This window comes from Pelodiscus sinensis, chromosome 5, assembly GCF_052426305.1.
Source record: "Pelodiscus sinensis isolate ZL-2025 chromosome 5, ASM5242630v1, whole genome shotgun sequence".
In the NCBI taxonomy this organism is placed as follows: Eukaryota; Metazoa; Chordata; order Testudines; family Trionychidae; genus Pelodiscus; species Pelodiscus sinensis.
This window is the reverse complement of record NC_143056.1, coordinates 43,562,919-43,590,336: the sequence shown is the minus strand read 5'-3', so window position 1 is coordinate 43,590,336 and position 27,418 is coordinate 43,562,919. Positions and strand designations below refer to the sequence as shown.

At 46.2% G+C, this 27,418-nt stretch overlaps 1 protein-coding gene across 11 annotated transcripts in view; it reads left to right on the top strand.

The window, feature by feature from the left end:
- TTLL5 (tubulin tyrosine ligase like 5) overlaps nt 1-27,418 on the top strand; it is a 276,914-nt gene that overhangs the window by 74,713 nt on the left and 174,783 nt on the right. For 9 of the 11 annotated variants that reach the window (XM_075926842.2, XM_075926845.2, XM_075926841.2 and 6 more), the window contains 4 exons: nt 7,527-7,618; nt 24,663-24,791; nt 25,258-25,349; nt 26,258-26,320. In XM_075926842.2, coding sequence (XP_075782957.1) covers nt 7,527-7,618; nt 24,663-24,791; nt 25,258-25,349; nt 26,258-26,320 — 376 coding nt within the window. The remainder of the gene's footprint in view (nt 1-7,526; nt 7,619-24,662; nt 24,792-25,257; nt 25,350-26,257; nt 26,321-27,418) is intronic. The other 2 variants (XM_075926843.2, XM_075926839.2) reach the window with 1 other exon arrangement.

Genomic DNA, 27,418 nt, shown 5'->3' with positions numbered 1-27,418 from the left:
GATGACGGCCTGTATTAGGGAGTGCTATGCACTGGCCGGGGTTCTAGCTCCTTCCATCACGGCCCACTCTACTAGAGGTCAAGCTTCCTCAGCAGCTTTTGTGGCTCAAGTCCCCCTGGATATCTGCAGGACCACCACATGGTTTTCTGTTCACACTTCTGCCAATCACTAGGCATTGACACACCAGGAAAGGGAGGATGATGCCCTGGGGACAGCTGTCCTCCATTCAGTGGAAGGTTAGAACTCTGACCTCGCCATGTAGGGTTTCTGCTTTGGAGTCACCTACATGGAATGGACATGAGCAATCACTCGAAGAAGAAAGAACAGTTACTTACCTTGTAACTGTTGTTCTTTGAGATGTGTTGCTCATGTCCATTCCAAATCCTGCCCACCTTCCCTTCTTCAGAGTGATCTGGAAAGAAGGAACCAAGGGGGTGGAGGGCCAACAGGAGTATATATGGGCTGATATAGCGGTGCCACTCCAAGAGGCTCCCCTGCTGGCTGACAGGTAGTGCTAAAAAATTTCTGACGATGCGTGCATGCTGCACGCACACACCTCCGTGGAATGGACATGAGCAACACATCTCAAAGAACAACAGTCACAAGGTAAGTAACCGTTCTTTTCCTTTCCACCCCAACCCATTTGTCAACAGGAGACATTCAAAGAACAGGAAGCTAGAGAAGACAAGAAAGGTACCCCTCAAATCACCATCTCTTTGTCTCCAGATGAGGTTGCTAAGGCTCCATCACCATCTGTGACTGACAGCCAGCTGCTTCAGGACCTCATAAAATGGGTAGTGGATGCTTTCCTGATATCACTTGAAGAGGTCAGAGAATCATAACACAAGATGATAAACATTCTGCAGTCAGCAACACTAACCAGATTTGCATTCTCTATCAATGAGGCACTTTTGGATCTAGCGAAGGTGGTTTGGCAGACCCCAGCAACAGTACCACCACCTTCCAAATTGGCAGATTAAAAAAATACTATGTCTCCACCAACGAGTCAAAATTTTTATTCTCCCATTCGCTACCTAATTGTCTGGTGTTGGAGGTGGTGAATGAGTGGGGGAAACATCAAATCAACCCCATGTGGCAGACCAGAACCGCCTGGAAGTCCTACTCATCTGCAACTCTGAAATTTCAGATTGAGAATTACTAGGTGTTCATGGCAAAATATTATTACCCAAGCTACATGAATTTTATTAGTTTTATTGAGCACCTTCCAATGGACCAGAGAGAGCAATTTCTGACCATCACTGTTAAAGGACAGTTATTGGCCAGTCCATCCCTTCAAATGTTCTGAGATGTGGTAGACACTATGGCACATTGCATTTCAGTGGTGGTAGTTAGGCAAAGGGCATCCTGGCTCCAACTCTCCAACTTTTCCCTGAGAAGTCCAGAGCATTGCAGAAGATCTACAGCTTGGTGGTATGAAGTTGTTGTCTGAAAACACGGAAGTCCCTGAATGTTTTGAAAGACTTCAGAACCAGATTACAATCTCTGTGAATTTACAACCCTATGAACAAAAGAAAATCTAGTAGATTACTAAGCACCCAGAGATACTTCCCAATCCAATTTTTTGGTTCCAGAGACCCATTGGACTTACCAGGAAGAAATACAGATTTCAAAGGAAAAGAATTGTTCATCCATGTGGCCCAAGTACTCAGCCAGAAACAAAACACCAATACGATAGGATGGTCAAGGGTTCAAATCATCCCCATCAGCTGCAACATTTTCCTTACTTCCCCCATTTGGACTTTGAGGACACATCTACATATCAGGGCAAAAGTCAAATTAAGCTATGCAACTTCAGCTACATCAATTAGTTGAAATAGCTACATGAAGTCAAAATAGCTTAATTCGGCTTTTGGCACTGTCTACATAGCAAGGAGTCAAAGAAAGAACATTCTTTCTTTCACTTCCCTTACTTCTTATGAAATGAGGGTTACAGGAGTCAGAGTAAGAAGTCCATCAGCTCGCCATTATTTCAAAATAATGGCTTACTATGTAGACACACTCTTTGTTGTTTCAGAATAACATCAGTTATTTGGAAATAACACTGCTGTGTAGACATAGCGTGATTTACCCATTTTCAACTTGCATGGGAACAGATTATCACAGATATATGATACCATTCACTTTTCTCCCTCCTTCACCTCTGTTCCCCCATCCATCCCTTTTCAGGGACCTCTTTCACAAGTTTTTGAGACCAGAGATAAGCCACTTTTTAATTTAGGAGTGATAGAGTATATTCATGCTCAACGTAAGGGAAAGGGTTTCTACTCAAAGTACATATACTAAAGAAAATTGGAAAGTGGAGACTGATTTTAGATTTAAGGCTACTAAATAAATTTGTAAAGTCTCAGAAATTCAGGATGGTAACTCTGACAGCTATAATTGCTTCATTAAATTCATGGGATTATTTTCAGCACTTGACATATAGACACTTATTTCCATAAAGTGATATATCCATCTCACAGAAGATACCTGTGTCTTTAATTTATGCCAGGCTCATTTTAAGTAGTAGGTGCTCCCCTTCAGACGCTCTTCAACTTAAGAGTGTTTTTCAACAGTATTTGCAGTGATCACTTACCTTTGTCAAGAGGCAGTTGTAGTATTCCTGTACCTTCATGGCTGGTCATTCAAGAATTGGTCACGCAAAGCAGTGCAATTAGCTGTGCAGTGTGACCTTTTGCTGTTCCCAAAACGGGGTCTTCAACTCAATGTAAAAATAGTTCATATTGACCTTAGTATAGAAAAGAGAGTTCATAGGGGATCCTTCAATTCACTGAAGGGCTTCCTTCACATGGAAACATTCATAATGTTGTTAGATCTTGCCATGACTGTCTGAACACCTTCAGACCTCAGAAACTGCCTCCAGTTTTGTGGGTCACATGGTAGCTTTATTTTTATAAAAGATTATGCAAGGTTGTGCCTTAATTCTTCAAGCTGTGGCTCAGAGCAGTCTAGTTACCAAACATAGTTTCAGTTCCCTGCCAGGTGAGAGACTTTTTTGCTTCCTCTTTAAACAGTATTCCATTCAAGATGCAGTGTAGGCACCATTCTCTGTGGCACACCTCCTTCCTACCATGGACAGAAAGTCTGTTCTACATATTTCCCCCAATGCCTCTAATACTGAGAATGATTTATAGAATCAGACAGGACAAAGCCAGATTATTCTTGGATACCAAACATGGTTGGAACACACTTGGCATCCTTAGCTGTTACACTTGTCCCTTTGTCCTGTGATCAAACTGTTGATTATCCCTTAATTCCTCTCCTAATATATGGGTCAATTGCTTAATCCCAGCCTAGGAATGTTCTGCTTCAGGGCATATCTCCTCATTGGCTTCTTGGGGCTAGAGACTGCCTTTTCTGTAGAAGTATCACAGATGTTATTAAAAAGTAGTAAAGAATCTCCCAATATACTTACTTTCAAATATGGAAAAGATTTATCTCTTGGTATGAACTTCAGTGACTTGCACCTACATCTTCCTCATTCTTGGTTATATTAGATTGCCTGCTGGAACAGAAGAAAAACAGGATTATCAACCAGATTGGTCAAGGGGCTCTTGGCTGTCATAACAGCTTTTCATTCCCCAGTAAAAGTGTTCTCAGTGTTCATTCACCCAATATGCCATCCTTTTGTTCATTTTTTAAAAACAAGGTTTCCTTATGCTCACATCCTAAATTCCTACCTAAGGTATTGAGACAGCTTGGGTCATAGAGATCCCTTTGAAATTGTCACCTGTTGGGCTGATGGTATCACTAAGCCTGCTTACCTGCCCTCTGGGGCCCCCATCACCCTCTCCTGCTGGGCAAGATGCTCTGGTCTCCCCCAGCAAAGGCACAGAGTGGAGTAACAGAGCCTCAGCAGAGTATCACAGATGCTGGTAACTCAGCTGTGGTAGGGCTCAGTTACAGCGACTTGTCAGCACCGAGGACCACAGCCTCAAATAAGATGAAAACCCCAAATCTGTATTACTCTGTGTAAAAGTTTTATACGGAGAAAGCTCATAAGTTCGCTCTCTTTATCAATGAAGGGAGAGCTATGCACAGCTGTGGCTCCCCCTCAGGTAACAATTATTTACACTGGGTTTGATAAATAAAAGTTTTTTATTAAGTACAAAAACAGGCCCATACGCAGGCATGTCTGTGGGGGTGGGGCTGCTTTTTTGTAAATGTGGACTGCAATTTTTTTTAATATATAAAGGTGTTCAAAATAGTCATGCAATAAGTGTGCATAAGAGAGGTTAATAAAAAATTTGAATGGAAACAATGATTGGTAAAATGATTTTGTTATAACATACTAAAAATGTATACAGTAATAAAGGTTTTATAGAAATTACCTTCTGGGATCATGGCAGGCAGTGCAGCTGCCATGGCCCCCCACTTACTCAGCCGCCTTTGCCTGCTGCTATTCTACCTGCTTGGCAAGGCCAGTGCCGGGTGAGTGCAGGCAAGGCTTCTGGCCAGTAGCGCCAGGCCTGAGCTGCTCCTTGCGGCTGGGGAACACCATTCCCCTGGCCCTGCTATGCTGCCACCAGCCCCGCTTGCCCATCCTCCATCAACACAGTGATCTCGCCTCCCCCTAACACAGTGGTTCTCAAACTTTTTGGCCAGTGGCCCACATGGATCAATGTAAACCTTTCCATGGACCAACAGTTGCTAATGGAAGCTTGCCGTTAATTGCATAATTATACTCGAGCCATTTTGCTAGTGCTAGAGCGTTATTCCTCATAGAATGAGGTTTATAGCCGTTGACAAAACTGCTGAGTTCTGTCAACGTACAGAACAAGGTATAGTTTTGTCGGCAAAACCCTGTAATCTAGACACACCCTTACAGAAAAAAAACAACAAATGGTCTGGTAGCACTTTATAGACTAACAAAACATGTAGATGGTATGATGAGGTTTTGTGGGCACAGCCCACTTCAGATGTGCGGAATTATGAGTAGGGGATACGAAAACTCAAAATAAATAGGAGAGGGGAAGGAGAGGGGGGAGGAAAAAAAAGAAAAGGAAGGGGAGTGTGAGAGAGAGCATCATTAAATATCTGGAGAATGTGTACTCAAACCTAAGCAGATCAAGGTAGATAAGTACCCATTCTCCAGATACTTAATGATGCTCTGTCTCTCACCCCTCTTCTTTTTTTCTTTTTCTCCCCCCTCTCCTTCCCCTCTCCTATTTATTTCAAGTTTTCATATCCCCTACTCATAACTCTGGTCAGATGAAAGTATGTTACTGAGCAAAAATAAAACATGCCAGCTAAGCCTAATACATTAAGGCTACGTCTACACTGGCCCCTTTTCCGAAAGGGGCATGCTAATTTTCAACTTCAGAATAGGGAAATCCGCAGGGGATTTAAATATCCCCCGCGGGATTTTAAATAAAGATGTCCGCCGCTTTTTTCCGGCTTGGGGAAAAGCCGGAAAAAAGCGTCTAGACTGGCCCGATCCTCCGGAATAAAGCCCTATTCCGGAGGATCTCTTATTCCTACTTTGAAGAAGGAATAAGAGATCCTCCAGAATAGGGCTTTATTCCGGAGGATCGGGCCAGTCTAGACGTTTTTTCCGGCTTTTCCCCAAGCCGGAAAAAAGCGGCGGACATCTTTATTTAAATCCCGCGTGGGATATTTAAATCCCCTGCGGATTTCCCTATTCTGAAGTTGAAAATTAGCATGCCCCTTTCGGAAAAGGGGCCAGTGTAGACGTAGCCTAAGAGAAGTTGTAACTAATCATATTTCTCACCCTGGTTCATTGGTTCCCAAACTTTTCAGCATCACGCCCCTTTTTTGATTTTTGAGAAACCCTTACGCCTCCCCCCCTCCCCCATCCCTCAGCAAAACTTGTTGAGCAAAAAAAAGAAACTGACTGGGGCCGAAAAACAAAAATAGCAGCAAAACTTGGGGGGGGGGAGATTGACGGGGGGGACGACTGGGATGCCTTGCGCCCCTCCTGGAATTTCTTCAACCCCCCTAGGGGGGCACGCCACCCAGTTTGGGAACCCATGCCCTAGTTCTTATTTCATGTGCAGTTCTTCACAGGCCAGAGCTGATCTTTTTCTCTGGCCTGGACCCAGCAATGCTCCTCTACCCTTCTCATCACAGTTCCCTTTTTTTCCCCATATGTTCTTATGTATCTTCTTAGGGTGGGAGTCCATTTCAAAAGCCAGTTGAAGACATTCATTGTTTGCTATCCATTCCTTAAATAGAAGTCTTTGTTCCATAATCCCCATCTCAATGGAAAAAAACAAATTCAAGATGGAGTTGGAGCAACAAGTGGCATGGTCATCTGTCTTTGTGGGACCCACCACGGCTAAGGCTTACAGGAAAAAGACAAAATCGTTTACAGATCATTGCCTTGATCACCAGGCCATTCAGTTATTTAAGTATTACTAATGGCTTTCACTAGAAGACCTAGATTAAAAAGCAGATTTTCACTTAACATTTTAATATTTCTAACTTCACATGTAAGAAAGATATATGCACCCAAATAGAATATACACATTCAAGGGATCACAAGCACTTGAATGACAGGTTATTTGCCCCATTTTGCATAAAGCATATTTGCGTTATGCATATTCATATTCAAAAGCATATTTCCATTACAATATGGCATAGCATCACAGATATAATCTGAGTTTCATCTTATAGTCAGTGCATTCATTTTACCAATCCCCCCTCTCCCTCTCCTCCACACACACACACACACACACTTCTCAACAGAAGGCTTCCTTTCATACTTTACATGTGAGAAGAACTTTGGCCTTCTACTTGGATAGGGCCAAAAAATTCCAAAGTAAGAAGACTTCTAGGACTCCTTACTTCCAGGGGTCTTGGGGTATGTTTTTGCATATTATGATGTGTCTAAAATTCAATGGGGAATTCTAGGGTTCACTGTACAAAGTCACAATCAACATCTATTTCATTATTTACAGATGTTCCAGTATCTGAGATTTTCAGAACCTCTTTGTTGTCTTCAGTATATAGCTTCTCCAAACAATAGGCCTTGAGTCATCCCTTTAGAGCTGAGGCAGTATTCAGCAACATGGATTTGTCTTTAGTGCTGGACCTGACTCTGAAGCTCTTTCCTTTCTGTGGGCATACTACCCCGGAGTCACTGGAAGTGGAGCACCCATAGGGACACTTCTCAAAGAAGGAGTGTAGTGTAGAAGACGGAGTGCAATTCTTTGGGTTGTATCCCCTTAAAGATGTTCCACTTCCTGCCCTGCTTCCTCTGTTTTAGGGTTTCCTTTGTGAGACTTTGCAGTAGAGAAAGAACTGAGTGCAATTTATCTGTGCAACTCTGGATAGTCATTGTGTGAGCACAAGGGTGTGGATCCTTGCTTGGATCGAATGGACACCGCTAGCGAAAATCTCCAGTAGAAAGTGCGTGGAGTGCACTTGCATGTGAAGTGGAATGAGGGGGAGAGGGGAGGGACGGGAATATATCTTAGAAAACTACAGTTGCTGCACAAAGTGAATAATCTCTTCTTTTTACATAGTTTCTTACTCTTCCACAGGTTTTGTGTGCCAGGATCCAGGCCAGCGGACAAGCCGGGTAGGCCATCATTCGTCTGAGTCAGCCAGAAGAAATCCCTTTCAGAAGACTCAGGTAAGCAAGTTCAGCAACCCAGGACTTCCTGCTGCAACTCTGAGAAGAACAGCCGGATAGCAGTTTTAATCAGTTTTGCCCAAAGGGGTGAGAGCCTGTAAATGACTGTAGTGAGGCCCCTGGAATCCTAGCACAATTGTAGAAGAGAAGGCTTTTATGCTGCAACTCTACTATAAGGGTATGTGTAGACTACATGCCTCTGCCGACAGAGGCATGTAAATTAGACATACCAACATAGTCAATGAAGCGGGGATTTAAATATCCCCCGCTTCATTAGAATAAAAATGGCAGCCACGTTGTGCTGACTCAGCTGTTTGTCGGCACAAAGCAGCAGTCAGGACAGGGATCGAGGTTTATAGACTCGGTCAACAAAGGCTTTCCTTGGTGACCGATCCCTGTCTTGACTGCCATTTTGTGCCAGCTAACAGGGAGTTTGGATAGGGAGTTCTCCAGGTAAGAGGAGTAAAAACGGGACCCTTGTGGTAAGTGACTGTCTGGAGTGTGTGTTTGTGTGTGTGGGAGTTATTTGCTGTGTGCTGAGCTTGTGGTTGGTTGGTTGGTTGGTTTCTTTGTTTGTTTGTTTGAAGGAGCTTCTAAAATGTTTGAAATCCAGAAGCTTCTGTTAATTGGCTGAGCCTCAGTCAGGGAGAGGGGCTACCAGAGCTATATAAGCCTGTGACTCAGCGACCAGGAAGCTTGCGAACATGAACAGCTAACAGGGAGTTTGGAGAGGGAGTTTAGAGGGGGAGGTTAGAGGGCACTAGTGACTTCTGACCTTCTTTAAAACATAACTCCTATAATAATCTATATTCTAGAGGTTTAAAAAGAATCCCAGTTTATACTTAAATTTATTCATTAGAAAAATGGAGACAGAAGCCCAGCAGCAGAGTGGGGGCTATCCTGTTTATTGCGTCGAGTGTAACATGTATGATTACCTGCCCTGTGGGCGGGTGGCATATGTGTGCATCCGTTGCAAGGAGCTCCTGACCCTCAGAGACCGAGTTCGGGCTTTGGAGGCCAGGGTGGCTGAACTGGAGGAGCTAAGGGAGGCAGAGAGCTATGTTGATGAGACTTTCCCGGACACTGTAGTACTGTCCCACCTCCAGTCTTGAGAGCCCCAGTGCTCTTAAGGAGGATGAAAGTCTCAAGGGAACAGAGCATTCAATGGGAGCAGAGGGAAACTATCCCATAGTTGGGACCCTCCTCCCAGAGGATGTTGCGGTATCCTCTCGCACTGAGGATACCTCTGAGGGGGAGGGAATGCCAGTTAGGAAAGGCAGGTGTTAGTAGTGGGTGATTCGATTGTTAGAAACATAGGTAGTTGGGTTTGTGATTACTGGGAGAACCGTATGGTCACTTGCCTGCCTGGTGCGAAGGTTGCGGATCTCTCGAGGCACCTAGATAGACTTATGTGTAGTGCTGGGGAGGAGCCGGTGGTCGTGGTACATGTAGGTACCAATGACGTAGGGAAGGGTAGAAGAGATGTCCTGGAGGCCAAATTTAGACTGCTAGGAAAGAGACTGAAATCCAGGACCTCTATGGTGGCATTCTCGGAAATGCTTCCAGTTCCACGCGCAGGGCCAGGTAGGCAGGCAGAGCTTCAGAGTCTCAATGCGTGGATGAGACGATGGTGTAGGAACAAGGTGTTTAGATTTATTAGGAACTGGGGACACTTTTGGGAGAGGGGGAGCCTATACAGGAAGGATGGGCTCCACCTAAACCAGGGTGGAACCAGACTGCTGGCACTAAACATTAAAAAGGCCGTAGAGCAGTTTTTAAACTAAGAGATGGGGGAAAGCCGATTGGTGTGGAGATGCACGTAAATCGGAAGGAGACTTCTCTTAGAGGAGAATCCATTGATAGAGATTCTCTAAGCTGTAGTCAGAAAGAGAGGAGGGGAGAGGGCAAACCATGGGCCAGAGAAGACAAAGAACTGCATACAAAGGAATCCAATGCTTCAGGGAAGGACAGACATATAACCAGTGGCAAATTTCTAAAGTGCTTGTACACAAATGCTAGGAGTCTGACTAATAAGATGGGTGAACTAGAGTACCTCGTATTAAATGAGGAGATTGACATAATAGGCATCACTGAAACCTGGTGGAATGAGGAAAATCTGTGGGACACAATCATACCGGGATATAAAATATATAGAAAGGATCGAGCAGACCGGGTGGGTGGCGGAGTGGCACAGTATGTGAAAGATAATGTAGAATCAAATGAAATAAAAATATTAAGTGAATCAACATGTTCAATAGAATTGCTATGGATAGTAATTCCATGCTCCAATAATAAGAAATTAGCAGTAGGGATATATTACCGACCACCTGACCAGGACAGCGATACTGACATAGAAATGCTGAGGGAGAATAGAGAGGCTACCAAAATAAAGAACTCTATAATAATGGGGGATTTTAATTACCCCCATATTGACTGGATACATGTCACCTCAGGAAGAGAAGCGGAGATAAAATTTCTCAATGGCTTAAATGACTGCTTCATGGAGCAGCTAGTGCAGGAACCCACAAGGGACGGAGGCAATTCTCGATTTAGTCCTGAGTGGAGTGCAGGATCAGGTCCAGGATATAACTGTTACCGGACCGCTTGGGGATAGTGACCATAATATAATAACATTCAACATTCCTGTGGTGGGAAGAACACCTCAGCAGTCCAGCACCCTGGCATTTAATTTCAAAAAGGGGAATTACACAAAAATGAGGAGGTTAGTTAAACAGAAATTAAAAGGCACAGTGACTAGAGCCAAATCCCTGCAAGCTGCATGGAAACTTTTTAAAGTCACCATAATAGAGGCCCAACTTAAATGTATACTCCAAATTAAAAAACATAGTAAGAGACCTAAAAAAGAGTCACTGTGGCTTAACCACCATGTAAAAGAAGCAGTGAGGGTCAAAAAAGTATCTTTTAAGAAGTGGAAGTCCACTCCTAGTGAGATAAATAGAAAGGAACATAAACACTGTCAAATCAAGTGTAAAAATGTAATAAGAAAAGCGCAAAAAGATTTTGAGGAACAGCTAGCCAAAAACTCAAAAAGAAATAACAAAATGTTTTTTAAGTACATTAGAAGCAGGAAGCCTGCTAAAAAACCTGTGGGTCCCCTAGGTGATCGAGTTATAAAAGGAGCAATCAAGGACGATAAAGCCATTGTGGAGAAACTAAATGATTTCTTTGCTTCAGTCTTCACGGCTGAGGACGTTGGGGAGATTCCCGAATCTGCACCGTCCTTTGTGAATGATGAATCTGAGGAACCGTCCTGGATTGAAGTGTCATTAGAGGAGGTTTTGGAACAAATAGAAAAACTTAATATTAACAAATCTCCGGGACCAGATGGCATTCATCCAAGGGTTCTAAAAGAACTCAAATGGGAAATTGCTGAGCTATTATCTGTGGTTTGTAACCTAGCCTTTAAATCGGCTTCCGTACCTAATGACTGGAAGGTAGCCAACGTGACACCAATATTTAAAAAGGGCTCTAGAGGCGATCCTGGTAATTACAGACCAGTAAGTCTAACTTCAGTACTGGGCAAATAAGTCGAAACAATAGTAAAGAATAAAATTGTGAAGCATGTAGAAGAACATAATTTGTTTGACAAAAGTCAACATGGTTTCTGTAAGGGGAAATCCTGTCTTACTAATCTATTAGAGTTCTTTGAAGGGGTTAACAAACATGTGGACAAGGGGGATCCAGGAGATATAGTATACTTGGATTTTCAGAAAGCCTTTGACAAGATCCCTCACCAAAGGCTCTTGTGTAAATTACATGGCAATGGGATAAGAGGGAAGGTCCTTCCTTGGACTGAGAACTGGTTAAAAGACAGGAAACAAAGGGTAGGAATAAATGGTAAATTTTCAGATTGGAGAGGGGTAACTAGTGGTGTCCCCCAAGGGTCAGTCCTAGGACCAATCCTTTTCAACTTATTCATAAATGATCTGGAGAAAGGGGTAAGCAGTGAGGTAGTAAAGTTTGCAGATGATACCAAAATGTTTAGGATAGTCAAGACAGAATCAGACTGTACCGGTAGTTCGGAATAGGAAGCCTAGTCCGAACTACCTAGTTCGAGCCCCGTGTAGCCGCGCTGCACGGGGTTCGAACCACCGGGGTTTTAAAAATGGCGGCTCCCCGCTTATGCAAATGAAGCCCGGGAAATTCAAATCCCGGGCTTCATTTGCAAGTGCTGTATGCCTACATTACCCTCCTAGTTCGAACTAGGAGTGTAGTGTAGACATACCCTGACTTCCCCTCTCTGCTTGTTTCCCCAACTGCAGTGAAGAAACTCTGATTTATCTACAGGGATAGGGCCAGGGAAAGCCTTTAAGATGGAAAAATATTCTCCTAATGTTTTCTTTAAGAATAATTTCTGATGTGGTAGGTATAATACTGGAGTCCAGGGAGGGTTTTTAGAAAGTGGATAGATGATGGAAGATTTTAGAGAGTGAAGATATCGAGGAAGAGATGTTGATAGGGGTGACATAGGGGAGTGAAGACAGGGAAGAAAGGCGGTTCTTTGAGTAATGTTCCCATGGAAGCTGTAAGTGCTAGATTGTCCCAGTGCCGTAGATTGGAGTTTTTCATAGAGGTAGCCAATTGGGCTGTGCATGCAGACTAGGTGCCTCTTGCTATTCGCGCCCTGCATTGCACGCATGCGGCCCGACCCTCCTCAGTTCCTTCGTTACCACCCTCGGTCGCAGACAGAGCTGGCTTCTCTCCTCAGAGTTTACTTAGTAGATTAAGTCAAGATTAATTAGTTAGCATTCTTGTTGGTTGGTTAGTTTCATGATCTCTTTCTGATTAGTTAGTTACTAGTTCCTTTTTTTTTTTTTTTAAGTAGCGGATGTAGGCTGCAGTTAACCGCTGCAAAAGATTTCTGTCGTGCCAGGCTCATTAGGCTTAAAAAATTGCAACAGTTGCCACAAGCCGATGCCAGCGTCAGACAGGCACCCTTCATGTATTAGGTGCCTGGGGAAGGCAAGCACTCCCCAGAAATGCCCTCATTGCTGTAGACTAACAACAAAAGTGTGCTTCAGCAGGGAGATGCATCTTTGCGTGCTCCTGTTTGATAAGGCTCTTTACCAGCTGACCCCAGAGACTCCTTGTCTCGTTTGGACCTTCCAAGGGCTGAAAAAATGGTGTGAGCGAGCTCCCTGGTACCGAAAACTTCAACCAAAAAGAGAGTTTCACCAACCCGATTTCTCCCAGCTACTTCATTTGCTTGCGTCAGTAGTGGAGACAAGCAGGGAACATCCAACACCACAAATGCCCATTCTGTGATCAGTGCAGAATCAAAGTCCCAGCACGCAGCTCCGTTGGGATTGGCTGACATGGCACAGGAACCAGAGAAACATTTGATTGCCCTGGAACCACTAGTGCCGGCAAAACCCTTGGCACTGACTAAGGCACACTTGAAATTGGCCAACGTGCCACCTAGGGCTCCCAGCGTGGAACTGATGCCCCATGTCACACTCATCAGCACTGCATATACCGGCATCGAAAGAGGATTCTTTGGTGCACATTATACACGCTCCTGGGAGGCAGCAGGATACTTCTCTGCATGTTCCAGTAACAGAGACCAGATTATTTTATGGCACCACCATTAGACAGGTCTCCCCATCATCCCCTTTCTCATGGGGCTTAGTTTGGTTTCCCACATCACTGGAACTCTCAGTTCGCAGTGCCTTTGACAACCATAGAAGTGTCTTTTCATCCCAGCCCTCCTCACCTACAAGATCTCACTATGACCGTTACAGACACGGTTGTCCTATGTCCATCCTCCTCCCTGGATGGTGCAATGGCAGTACCCACCACCTTATTTTAGACATAGGTCACCCTGGTGCCATCACTCATTGTCCAGACATTGATCCACTGTTTCATCAACACCAGCTAAGAGGCATCAGAGGCACCCCCTACCATCATCACATGCCCACAGCCCGCCACCCACCAAGCAGTCCGAGACCATGGAGAGCCAAATAACAGATGAGGATGAGCCTCAGCATCCTGACACATCTCCTCCTAACCAATCCTCTTCCTTCCTGGATGAGACAGTCATTCCAGGAGATGCCTGACCAACTGATGATTTAAAACAGTTCCAGGAACAGTTCAAAAGGATAGCCACCCCTCAGGAGGTCCAGCTCACTGAGGTCCAGGAGAAATAACATCTCCTGAAAATTCTACAGCTTACTGTATGTGCCAAGATCACACTGCCTATTGATGAGGCGATCATGGAAGCAGCTGATAAAATATGGGAGATCCCAGCTTCTGCCCCTCCTACTAACAAGAGGGCTGATAAGAAATATTTTGATCCTGCCAAGGGCATGGACTTTTTATTCTCTCACTCTCAACCTAATTCCTTAGTAGTTGATGCAGACTGCCACAGTATAACAACATAAGCTGGACAAGGATAGTGTAAACATAGACATATTTGGCAGAAAGATGTATTCTTCATCAACTCTTCAGCTCTGTGTTGCCAATTATGCAGCCCTTCTAGCAACCACAATTTTGGTAACTACTCAATCTTACGGAGCGGATGGACCATCTCCCAGATAACCAAAAAAAAAAAAAAAAAAAATCATCCTGAATTCCATAGTGCAGGAGGGCTATACTACGGTTCTCACTCCTTTACAGTGGCCCTCTGTGTTGCAGACACAGCTGCCTGTTGTACAGCAACATCAGTAGTCATGTAGAGTGCTTCATGGCTCCAAGCCGCTGGAGTCCCTAAGGAATTTCAGAATGAAGTGAAGGACCTTCCTTTTGATAAAGAAAAGCTGTTTGTGGCAAAGACCGAGAAGGTCTTGCATACAAGCAAGGACTCTCATACCGCACTGCATATCCTATATGCCTCTATACCCGTGGTCACCGACTGGTCGATTGGGGAAGCTCAATCAGTCAATCACGAGGCATTCGGGCCCCCCCATTTTCCCCCACCCCGAAGAAGAAGCCCCCAATGATGCTACTTCCAGCGACAATGGAGGTGGCACTGGCTTCCTGTGGGGTGGGGTGGGGAAAATCCCGAAGCTACATGCCATGTCTGGGGTTTCAGGAAGTGTGCAGGCTGCTCCCCTCTCCCCTCTCCCTCAAACAGCTGGCATGTTTTCTGAAATGCAGGGTCTGTCATTCACCGGCAACTTCCTTCCTGCGTGGAGTTGGGGGGGGGTGGGGGAGGAAGTAGGAGTCCTGGGACCGCGCCAGCTCCAACTGCTCAGGAAGCACGTGGCTGCCATGGGGAGCGGAGGAGCAGGGCGTGCGCTTTCTGAGCAGTTGGAGCTGGCACAGTCCTGGGACTCCATCCTCCCCCGCCCCCCCCAAACCCCCGCGGAGGAAAGCAGCAGGGGGAAGGAAGTCGCCGGCGCGCGACAGACCCAGCTGTTCAGGAAACGCGCCAGGTGTTTGGGGAGGGGGAAGCAGTGCACGTGCATCCTGAGACCCGAACCTTGCATGCAGTTGCAGGATCCCTAGGTACTGGTCCCAGCTGTTCCTGTCCCCTCCCCCTGGCCAGACCCGACCCCCCCTCCAATGAGTACCCTTCCCAAGCACCCTGTTCCCACCAGCTCCCTGCTACCTGCCCCAGCCCCTTGACCCAGCACCCTGTCCCCTGCCCCCACCAGCACAGTTGGAGCCACATTAGTGAGGCTTGGGGGGGCTTGGAGGGGTTGTTTTTTTGCATCTCACTTGTGTGGCCCCTACTGACTTTTCTATGGGTCAGTGACCCTGACTCAAAACAGGTTCCTCGCCCCTCTCATAAATAAAGACAATGCTGAAACCTTTTATGTTTGATATAATATTTTATTTAAAAATGAAGCCTAGCCAAGAAGACCCCCCCAACCCTAAATCTGAGCCTATCATACACTGGAACCCTCTGTCCTGACTCTCTCACATCCCCAAACTCCTGCACCCCCACATCCTCAGTCTTCTGCCACAACACTCCTGCACCATCCACACACCGCAAATCTGTGTCCTGAGCCCATCATATTCCCAACTTCCTTGCCCTGAGCCCCTCACACACCCAACCCAAACTCTTGCACCCTCACATCCACAATCCTGTGGCTTGCTCAGCACCCCAACCCTCCACCTGACCCCACCATTTCCCAACCTGGAGCCCCCTTCACCACCACCTCCTGCATCCAGATTCCCTTCCAGAGCTTGCACCTCTCACCCCTTCCCACTCTCAAATCCCTCATTCCCACCTCAGAGCCTGCACCTCCTGTCTCAACCCAGTGAGAATATTTAAGGGCTGGGGACAGCAAGTGATAGAGAGGAGGGGAACAGAGTGATCTTGGGTGTAAAAAAGTTGGAGACCACTGCTCTATACCAATGCAGATGCTATATGCCCTACCAACAGCATTGTGATTTTTTTGTACTCTCGCAATCAACAGAGAGACTTTGATTAATCTCACTTTAGACTACGAACTCAGAGGAAGCGACCACAAAGAGGAAGCGACCACTCCTCCACTCAACAGTCCACCAAACAGCAATTTTGAGATGTTGGTCGAGGATCTGCCTGACCTCTCCCTTGCACATCTGCTTCATGAGCGTCCTTGCATATTTTAACACCACTTGTGCCCCTTTTACCACCAGTGGGCTGTCATTACCATGGACCACTAGTTCCTTGAAATTGTAATATTTGGGTGCACCATACTCTTTATCTCTCTTCCTCCAACACCCCCTCCATCCCTCTTCAGGGACCCCTCTTGCAAGGAGCTCCTAAGACAAGAAGCACACTGTCTCCTTGCCATAGGAGCAGTCAATAGAGTGCCAGACCAATTCAGAGGCAAAGACTTCTACTCCAATTACTTTCTCGCAGAGAAAAGAACGGGAGGCTGGAGACCCATCCTTGATCTTCTCAAACTCAATAAATACTTATGCAATCAGCGGTTCAAAATGGTTAGCTAGCATCTATAATCCCAACATTGGACAAGGGAGACTGGTTTGCAGCCCTTGACGTGCAAGATGCCTATTTTTGTCCATCCCATGGCCAATTTCACAGTAGCGTTGGAAGATTTTCCAATATCGCTTTTTGCCCTTCAACTTCTCATCTGCCCCCAGAGTGTTTTCAAAGACACGCAGTTGTCGTGGCATATCTATGTCATCAGGGCTTCGTGATCTCCCCATACCTCGATGCTTGTCTTATAAAGGGCCCATCCCGTGCAGAAGCACACAGCATAATATGCAGTGCCAGATATTTCTTTGAATCATTGGGACTCATTAGGAATGAGCAAAAAAATCTATGTTTCATCCAACACAGATTATGGACTTCTATGGCTGGACTCCATCATTACCCGCACCTACTTACTCGTGCAAAGATTTCAGTCAATACATGATCTGGTTGCAGTGGTTTCCACGAGTCCAACTGTACCGGTACTCACCTGTTTACAACTGATGGACCATATGACTGCGACAACTTATGTTGTTCACTAGGCCCATCTACATCTTTGTTGCCTTCAACACTGGCTGATATTGGTATACATTCCTTCCAAACATCATATCCACAAGAACATCTGCCCCCCACCCTCTGCCATCCAACGTGGTTGCCTCCGTTAGATGGTGGACCAATCTAGACAATCTTCTGGCAGGGGCAATGTTCTACCTCAAACGTTAGTACAGATCATGACCAATGACTCCCTCCTTGGAAGGGGCACCTACTTAGACAAGCATTTTGCCCAGGGTCGATGGTGCAACTGCAAAGCAGCTCTTCACATCAACCTTCTGGAACTGTGAATGGTGGCCAGCACTTGCAGACACTGCTGGGCACATATCCACAACCACATAGTCAGAATACTCGTGGACAGCATGACAACAATGTACTATGTCAATCATCATGGCAGGGGCTACTCTCACTCTCTTTGTGCAGATGCTATTTGGCTACGAGCCCCGTCCCTCCTGATTCTTTTGAGGACTCTTGGGATGAGGGGAATTGGTGGAGGGACAGGGCTCGAGTCATCCTGATAGTCCCCTCCTGGTCCTGGCAGATGTGGTTTCCTTATCTTTATTGGATGTCTCTTTGACCCCTCCCATTCCCTTCTTAGTTGCCATGATCTACTGTCCCAGAACGGGAGAGCCCTCCTATACCCCCAACCTCACACCTTGTATCTGTCAGCATGGCTTATTGCTGATTTCACCCTGCTCAGATTGGGTGAAGGACATTCTACTGCATAGTAGACGACAGACCACATTTACTACTTACCTCCAATAATGGAGCCAGTTCATTCCCTGGTGCCCTCAAAAATGTATCACGCCATATGCAGCATTGCTCCACACAATTTTGGATTACATCCTTGACTCGAAACAATCAAATTTATCCCTGGCCTCTCTCAGGGTCCACCTTGCTGCTATGCAAGGCCTTGCTGCTATGCAGTGTCCACCTTCCATCCTCAAATAGACGAATATTCCATATTTACACACCCCACCACTAGAAGGTTCCTCAAAAGCCTTCACAATCTCAATCCACCCCATAGACCACCACCCCCATTGTGCAATCTAGAGATGGTGCTGGACACTCTCTGGGTATGTCTACACTACAGCGCTAGTTCGAACTAACTTAGTTCGAATTAGTTAATTCGAACTAACGCTTCTAGAACTAAAAACTAGTTCGAATTAGCGTTTTGCTAATTTGAACTAGCAAGTCCACATTGAGTGGACTCTGAACAGGGCTTAAGGATGGCCGGAAGCAGTACCGGCAGGGCATCAGAGGAGGACTTAGAGCGTGGAGATGCTGTCTCAGGCTAGCCTAGGGCTGCGCTTAAAGGGTCCCGACCCCCACCCCGGACAGACAGTTCTAAGGGGTGCCCCGCTTGCAAAGAAGTTCTGGCTTGGAGTGCCCGGAGTACCCACACTGGGCACATCACACCACTCGGCCATCAGCCCGGCTGCACTTGCCGCAGGCTGCCATCTGGGGAGAGGGGGCAATCGGGGGGCTGCAGGAGAGCTTCCACCCCCAGAAGCCCGCAGAGCCAGCCCAGTCCTCCCCATCGGGGGCTCGTACCCCATTCCTCCCTCACCTCCTTCCACTTACCCTTCCCTAGCCCCCCTTCTTATTGATGTATAAAATAAAGATAACGTTTCTTCCAACATTGACTCTGTCTTTATTGAACAAAACTGGGGGAGGCTGGGAAAAGGAGGTGGGAGAGGGGAAGAGAAAGGCTGGGAGATGGGAGGGCAACTAACATGATCAGGGGTTGGGAACAGGTCCCAGATGAAGAGAGGCTACAGAGACTGGGACTGTTCAGCTTAGAAAAGAGGAGATGGAGCGGGGACAGGATAGAGGTCTCTAAAAGCAGGGGTTGGGTGGAGAGGGTGCATTCAGAAAAGTTCTTCATGAGTTCCCATAAAGAAAGACTAGAGGACACCAAAGGAAAGGAATGGGTAGCAGGCTTCAAACTAGTAAGAGAAAGTTGTTGTTCACAAAGCAAATAATTAACCTGTGGAACTCCTTGCTGCAGGAGGCTGTGAAGGCTACAACTAGAACAGAGTTTAAAGGGAAGTGAGATCAAGTCATGGAGGTTGGGTCCATGGAGTAGTCTTAGCCAGGGGGTAGGAGTGGTGTCCCTGCCCAAAGTTTGTGGAAGGCTGGAGAGGGATGGCACGAGACAAATGGCTTGGTCACTGTCTTCGGTCCATCCCCTCCAGGGTCCCTAGGGTTGGCCGCTGTCGGCAGACAGGCTACTGGGCTAGATGGACCTTTGGTCTGACCCAGGACGGCCATTGTAAGCTCAGGGCTCAGGGTCAGGGGTGTCAGTGGACCCCCTTGATTTTCATGCACACCTGCTCCTGGGTGGCCAGGCTGGCAGCTCTCCTGCCCTAGACTGCCACTTTCCTGTGCCTAGTGCGGAGATCATGGACGAGGTCCACGATGTCCGCACTAGCCCAGGAAGGTGCCCGCCTCTTGCGGTCCAGGGCAAGCTCCTGGGAGCCGCCAGCCTGGTCCTGGGAAGAGGGTGTGGGCTGGGAGACATCGGGTGGGTGGCTCTGTGCCGTGCCAGGTGCAGGGTCTGCTGGCTGGGTGCTGGCAGGCTTGCACCTGGCACAGGCACTGTAGCCAGCCCGTGCCCCTTTAAGGGGTCCGTGGCTGGGAGAGGGGCATAGAGTTTTCCTGGTGTTGGCCAGAGTGGCCACCAGGGAAACCTGGGGAGGGCTAGCCTCCCACTAGTTCGAATTAAGGGGCTACACACCCCTTAATTCGAACTAGTAAGTTCGAACTAGGCTTAATCCTCGTAAAATGAGGTTTTCCTAGTTCGAACTAAGCGCTCCGCTAGTTTGATTCAAATTCGAACTAGCGGAGCGCTAGTGTAGCGGCTATGAATGTTAGTTTGAACTAACGTCTGTTAGTTTGAACTAACATTGTAGTGTAGACATACCCTCACTCAACCCCCACTCAAACCCTTGGTGACCTGCCCTATGACTCTGATGACCATGAAGGTTGCCTTCTTGCTGACCACAGGGTGAGTGAACTTGCGGTCCTTACAGTGCCACCTTCTTATACTATCTTCAGTAAGGACAGTGTCATACTGCGATGTCACCCTTCCTTTCTACCGAAGGTGTGGTCAGAGCTCCTTATTACCCTAAACCTCATTCATCCCACCAATATGCAGTCCTGTACGTCTTGGATGTTTGCAGGGCTCTTTCCTTCTATGTAGATAGAACCAAGGCCTTCCGTGCATCACAACATATCTTCGTATTGGTTGCTGAGCGCTCCAAGGGGAGATTTCATCACAGCATATCTTCAAAATCATTGTCCCCTGTATCACCAGGGCTATTTTCTACGGAACAAAACACTCCTCATTCCACCAAGCATGCACTCCACTAGAGTTGTATCAACATCCACCTCCTTTCTTCAGGGGCACTCCCCTTCAGGACATTTGTTGTGCTGCTACATGGTCATCGAACCACACTTTTAAGAAGCACTATGCTGTTCTCCTGCATCTGCCCATGGATGTCTCAGTAGCCGCTGCAGTGCTCTCCACCGCCAATAAATCGTGACTCTGAAGCCTACCTACCTTTCATTTTGATTACTGCTGTACAGTCACCTACAGTGGAGCACCCCTGGAGATAACACTCGAAGAAGAAAGGGAAATTACTCATCTGGTGCAGTAGCACTGGTTCTTCGAGATGTGAGTCCTCATGGGTGCTCCACTACCAACCCTCCTCCCCTGTTCTTTGGAGTTTTGTTTCCTCTTTTTCTAGATACTTGGGCATAGACAAGGAACTGAGTACGGTTGAGCTGCACACACAAAGTGCTAGGTGTGAACGGCATGAGGAGCCTAGTGCACATGCATGACCCAACCACCTACTGCTATGGAAAACTCCAATCTGTGGTGCTGAGACAACCAGCGAAGCACCCACAGGGACATGCATCTCGAAAAAACATTGTTACTGCACAAGGTGAGTAACTTCCCTATATGGAATAACCAACATGATCAGGGCCTGACCAATCACAATTTTTTAGATCGGATCAGAATTGCAGTGATCTTGGGGTGTTCTATCTTCCTGTGCACCTGGGTCACTTGACAGGATCATCTGGGTATATCTCATTTAACCATTTTTCTGCCATTGTAGGGGTCTTGAGCACTGATGCACCTTGGTCCCTCCCATTCTTTGCCTGTGGCACATAATAATCTATTTTCCTGTGGGTTGTAAAGCTTTGGTCTAATTGTACTTGTTATGTGTCTATGGCTTATGATACGCACACAAATGAGATGATCTAGTGATCCATTCTGGCCTTCAGATTTGATGACTCTTGTGCCTCCTGTTTATTCATTTAATTTTTTTCTCAGCCAGCCCGTTTTGGGGTCCTTCCTTTCTAATCACTTTTCAGTAAGCTGTAATGAAACATTTTTAGTTGGCACCTGCTATTTCAGCTTCCCCTCTGGTTCTCACCACATTAATCACCTCTGAGTAGCTTGACCAGCCTGCTCCCGAGCAACATCCATTCTTGTTGCAACTGCTCTGTTTTCAGCTTCTGTCATTGTGCTTGTACTTTCTGTGAAGGTTGCCACAATGAAATCCTGTGGTTTTAGTTACCGGCCCAGATGATCCTTACAAATAAAAATACAACTGGATCCAGCATTCATCTTCATTTCAATATGTGTTCTGTGGTATTAGTCTGATGGTTTAATCAATTTGGGAATGTCTACACTAGGAAATAATTTCAAAATAACTAAATTTGAAAAAATAACTCCCGAAATATCTATTTTGAAAATAAGCTTATTTCCCAAGGAAAACAGGAGTGCAGATTTCAAAATAACCAGCCTGTTATTTTGAAATAAGGGGGTTGGTAGTGTGGACGCTCTAATTATTTTGAAATAAGGGAGGTTATTTCAAAATAACTCCCTAGTATAGATCAGGGCTTTGAGGTTACTTTCTCATACATCTTTCACTTCTATGCTAAGAAGGGGTTTGAATGCCATCGGGAGGAATGAGAGACCTTAGGTTCAGTCTATTTTGTGTCTTTCTATAGAGGAAGCCTATGCACTGTGCTGAGGGCCCAGTTAAACTGTCAGATTGTGTTCAGACACACTAATCTAAGCTTTTGGGTTTTTTAAAGTTGTTTTTAGGTTTTTGTCAGTTTCTTAGGACCTGGCAGTTCTGCAGCCTTTGGAATATTTTTTATTCTAGGCTCATACTTTGATCTGTTGTGACATATGAGGCACTGACTTATGACTTCAGGTTAAGACTTTCTTTGCTAGAACTTCTGCAAACCCTTCTGTGACAGCTCAGTTCCCCAACCTGACACTCCAAATGCAGACGTCATTTGGGGGGGAGGCGGCTAATAGAATAAACTCTGCAAACCTGTCTAAGTGACTCCCAGAGACAAACTTGTTCGATATCAGTCCCTCTGAGATCCAAAAAAAGGACAAAGGACTGGTTCCTTGCTGCCACCACCCAAGTGACTAAAAGAAAATATAAAATAAACCCTTTTCCAGGGAAGAGATCATTTAGGAATCCCCTCCCTCCCCATGTCCCCAGTCTCCGTTTTTCTTGGAGTTGGGAAAACAAACAGAGGGAATCTGCAGAGAACAATGGACTCTGCCTGGGTAACTAGGCACGTAAAATTCAGGACACAGCAATTAATCAAAACAAAAGGAAAACTCTTTATTATGAAAACAAAACTATTGTTGCAAGCATAGTAAATTGACTAGGTGGTAAAGAGCCATGAAATGACATAGGCCAGTGGTGCGCAATCCGCAGATGTCTTCCTGGGGGTCTGCCAATGTCCGGGCCCAGCCCCCGGCCAGCCAGATCTAAGCACCATGCCATGCTATGGGGCCACCCATGGCCGATCCCAGCCCCCGGCTGCCCGGATCTAAGCACTGCATTGCACTGCTCAAATTATCTTGGGGGGTCCATGACACGAGTATAGGGGGGTCGGGGTTGAAAAAAGTTTGCGCACCACTGACATAGACCCGGGGGAAAACCCTGGGCTGTAATCCTTAGTTACAAAAGAGAAAAACAATTAGCCAGCTCAGACATGATTTCCAAATGCCCAAACAAGGAAAACAATAACTCTGATGGACCATCTAAACTTTTCCCTACTTACACATTCCAAGAAGTCTGTTCTTGGGGAGAGAGATCCTCCTCCTCAATACCTGGGAGAAACTGCTCTGATCTCAAACAAAGAAGAGAGAAAGAGAAACCCCTCTGTTCTGGTTTGAAATTCCTATCTGTATTTTTATTGGCTGACTGCCCAAACCCCAGTTCTAGGTGCATTTCTAGTTGCTTAACCTTTTCCTCACTCTTCAGGTAAGTCAGACTCTCCTTAGCAGCTCCTATTTATGACACCTTCCTTTTTTAGTTTTTTGCTTTTCTTGACTCTCTTTGCCTTCTGTGTCTGTGCTGACAGTGTTAACCACTTAGCTGTGAAGTATGGCTGCGTGAAGAAAAAAGGTCTTTCTGCTGAGTCTCAGGAGCATCAGATTGTGGTCTTTCAGATTTGTGAGCTAAGAAAAGAGAGTTATGAATAGTGAAGTGAATGTCTAACCTTTTTTCTTCCAGTTTCATCTCACTAATTAATTACTAGAGAGTTTACAGCCTGACTAAGAGGGTGAATCATGACCCTGGTGTTATGGGGATGTGGATCCCACTTAACCTGTCACCTGGGACTGTTAATCCTGGTTCTGATGACCATTTGGGTGTGAATCTTTCTGTTGTTGAGGGCTGGAATTGAAAATGGCTGGCTGGAAGCAGTGTCTCTTGGGGATGTCATGGTTTTCTCAAAGGGTTTAGGTGTGTGAATGCTGGCACTAAGGTCTGGGATCCTGATGTTCTCAAAAACTCTGACATTAATGCCCAATGGGATGTACAGCATGCTGTGCTGGGAGTGTGAATCCTGGCTCTGGTGTCCTGGAGCATGGACATAACTGTCTAGTCTCATCCATAGGACAGTTTGGGGGGCCACACCAGACCCCTAACTCTTGAGAGACCTGCGGCGGTCATTCCAACAATTCTCTGGATGGGACCTACAGGATTATCTGGGGTTGGGGGCCTGGTGCAGCAGCAGCACCAGGAGTTACACCCCCTGCATTCACTGCAGTGGCGGGAGTTGGAACGACCCAGCAGCCTACTCTACATTGCCCTCTCCCAACCTGTTGCATGTGGGTTCTCAGAGACAGCAAGAAGCAGAGTGTCACAGCTTCAGGGTATTCTGCATCCTGCCTTCATGGAGAAGTGGGACACAGTGAGCTGGGATGGCAGTGCACAGGGCAGAGCAGAGCATGCTTCCGGGCTGTTCTGGCTCCCACTGCCATGATGAATGGGGGACAAGGGGTAGCCCTGTTTCCATTGCGCCAGGCGCGCCAGGCTGCATTCCAGTAATCCTCCAGGCTTCATAGAGAGGGGGAGGCCATTTGGAGCAGGGACAGGACTTGGGGAAGGGGTGCGGCCTGTACTTGGGGCACTGGTTAGGGGTTGCCCCTGGGTCTGTGCCCACCTTGGGACAGCCCTGAATATAGATTCTGCTGAGTATGGGGGCTTGGAATTTATATTTAGCTATTAATGTTTAAAATACTTTTTTCCCTTTTCTAAATGTATCTTATGGATTCAGACTCTGTCTCTACAGCGTGCCCGCCCTCTGTCTGCCAGTGATGCTGAGGTGAAAAATGTGATGCCCTCAGGCAAGGAAAAGGTAGTTGGAAAGCAAAGTGGATCCATGCTGGGCCTGTCCATGGAGGAGGTAAGGGCTGTAAAATATTTGGTATTATATGTACCTTGGCTTTGGGACAACATGTGGGGATGAAGGGAACACAAGTAATTTAATAATTTTGGATTAACAGTTGCTGCAGCCAAGTATTCACTGGCTCACGAGAGAGCTGTCTAGCCCCAGTGTGGGACAAACAAAAGTGATAAGGGAGACCTTTTAGAAAATGGCATGTTCTCAGAGTGAAACTGTTGAATTTTACTGATAATAGTGGCACCAACCTAGGAGGGCCTCTTCCCCCTGCTCTGACAAGAGTGCATATATGATCTAAAAAGCCTTAGGAGCCTACATGTCAGATAATTATGCCAAATTTACACTAGTTGTTCCCACAGCTACAGGACTAATTGCAGGGTTTTGATTCCAGAGGATGAAGCTGCCATGTAGAAAATTTCAGTCCTAATATCTGTTTCACTTTGACTCTTGTTTCTTTCTCTGATCCCAGATAAAAGTTCTGCGTCGCGTGAAGGAGGAGAATGAGCGGAGAGGGGGTTTCATCCGGATATTCCCAACGCCATTAACATGGGATCTTTATGGGTGAGGAGAAAACTCAGTGTTTCACTGATGCTTTGTTTTGGCTTACAGGACTTGTACACAAGTTAAAACCAGGTTAGCAGTTGGAGATGGGGAACTGAACTGTCAACTCCCCCTGTGACCTCTGTTTTAGGGATGTTAAATGTAGGTTAATTAACTAATCGAATAGTCAACGGGATTTCCATTGACTAATGGATTAGTTGATAAAGACGAGTATGTTCCACTTTTGAAATGTACAAGAGCCCCAGCGCGCTCTCTTGTGCATTTCAAAGATTGAAACGCTGTATGGAGCCTGGGGTGAGCGGGGGAAATCCCTGCTGGCCCTGGGCTCCATGCGGCGTTTCAGTCTTTGAAACATTTCATTTCAAAGTTGTACATTTCAAAGGTGGCTGTTGCTGCGCCCTTGCCCCCTCCCACAGAGCTGGACATGGGGGGAACTGGTTTTTAAGCCGGCTTTCCCAGTACTCCCTCTTCTTCCTCCCCATGATAGAGGCAACAAGTTGACTAGTGTGTCAACTATCTGATAAGCTTTTGCTTATTGGATAGTCGACTAGTCGATTAAACTCTTAGATCCCTACTGTGTTTATCTTTATGCATGCTGTGTATCCCACTTTCAGAGCCATAGGTAGACAATGGGCCTCACCTTAGGTGATGCTAGGTTCTGCTTTTCTTTTTGCTTTGTGTTCTGGTTTCCTTTGTTCACCACACACTGTACCTGTCTCTCCCTATTTAGGTGCCAAACAGTGATTGCCTTCCTCTTCTCCCCTTGCTTTTTCCATTACATTGTATTGTTTCAGTGCCTTTCTGATAGGGATGTATTTTATGAATGTCTTCTCTCTATGCAAGGCCTCCTTCACCTTTTCATTATTTTGTCCTGAGCTTTAATCGGTCTCTTCCACTTTCCTTTCCAGATCCTACTTAGAGCACAAGACAACAATGAATTATATGCTGTCCATACGTCTCTTCCAGGACAGGTAGGAAACTGTTGGCTCTGGCAGCCTTCACTGGAGGGAGACACCTTCTGGGAGAGGGATAGAAAGGACTGAAATAGAGCAAAAAGGAGTAGCTCTAAATAGCTACAGTATCGTTGGTTGCTGGGCTGTGGCCTGTAATGAGAATAGCCTCACACTATTTCCTCAGTATTCCAGTGAATACAAATATATTTATCCTTCCAAACAAAGTCTTCAGAGATTCCCTAATTCTTGGAGAAGCCAATCTTTGGGCTAGGGATGTTAAGAGGTGGGTAACTGACTAATCGTGTAGATAATACAATTTATATTATAAAGGAAGGTGCTCTGTCCTGGCTTGCGCTGGTCCAGGAGCTACTCCTGCTGCAGCTCCGCAGTTTAAATGTAGTAAGAGTTGGGCGGGCAGGTAAGTCAGCTCCTACTACATTTAAACTGCAGAGCTGCAGCAGGGGTATGTCCCGGACTGGCATGAGCCGGGATTGCTCGGTCACTGTGGGAAGAGGCTGCCCTGTGGCAGCCTCCCCTATCCACGACCCTGTTGCTTCCTCTGATAGAAGCAGTAGCAGTGGGGAAGATGCAGGCGGCCCTGCGGAGATGGTGCTGGAGGTAACTGGCTTTTAAGCTCACTGTTTTAAGCTGTTCCTCCTTGCTCTCCTTGCTGCTTCTGATACAGAGACATCAAGCGGGGCTGGAAAGTGAGTAGTCGAGTACTCAACTACTTGCTTGCATCCCTACTTTGGGCACTTGTGGGAGGAGAAGGGGATGCACAGCATGGTGGGCAAAGGAACCATGGGACAGGGAGGGAAGAGGAAGAGGGTGCATTGAATAAGGAATGTTCAGTGGCATTGTATAAAAAGGGAGGCAGATGTTTACAGGCTTAGAAGCCACCAAGGGTTGTACCAAGGGTGAAATGATTCCTTATCCCCTTTCTTTGAATTCAGCTTCACACCACAAAATGCTCCCTTCTTGTAGGATAGGCACTGGAGCCTTCTCCAGAGCTACTGCCGCCTGTACCGTCACCTGTGCAACCATTGTTGGAAACCCCGCCTCTTCACTCAGCACTCTGAAAGACATTGCAATGCATGCTGCTATGTGGACCTTCAC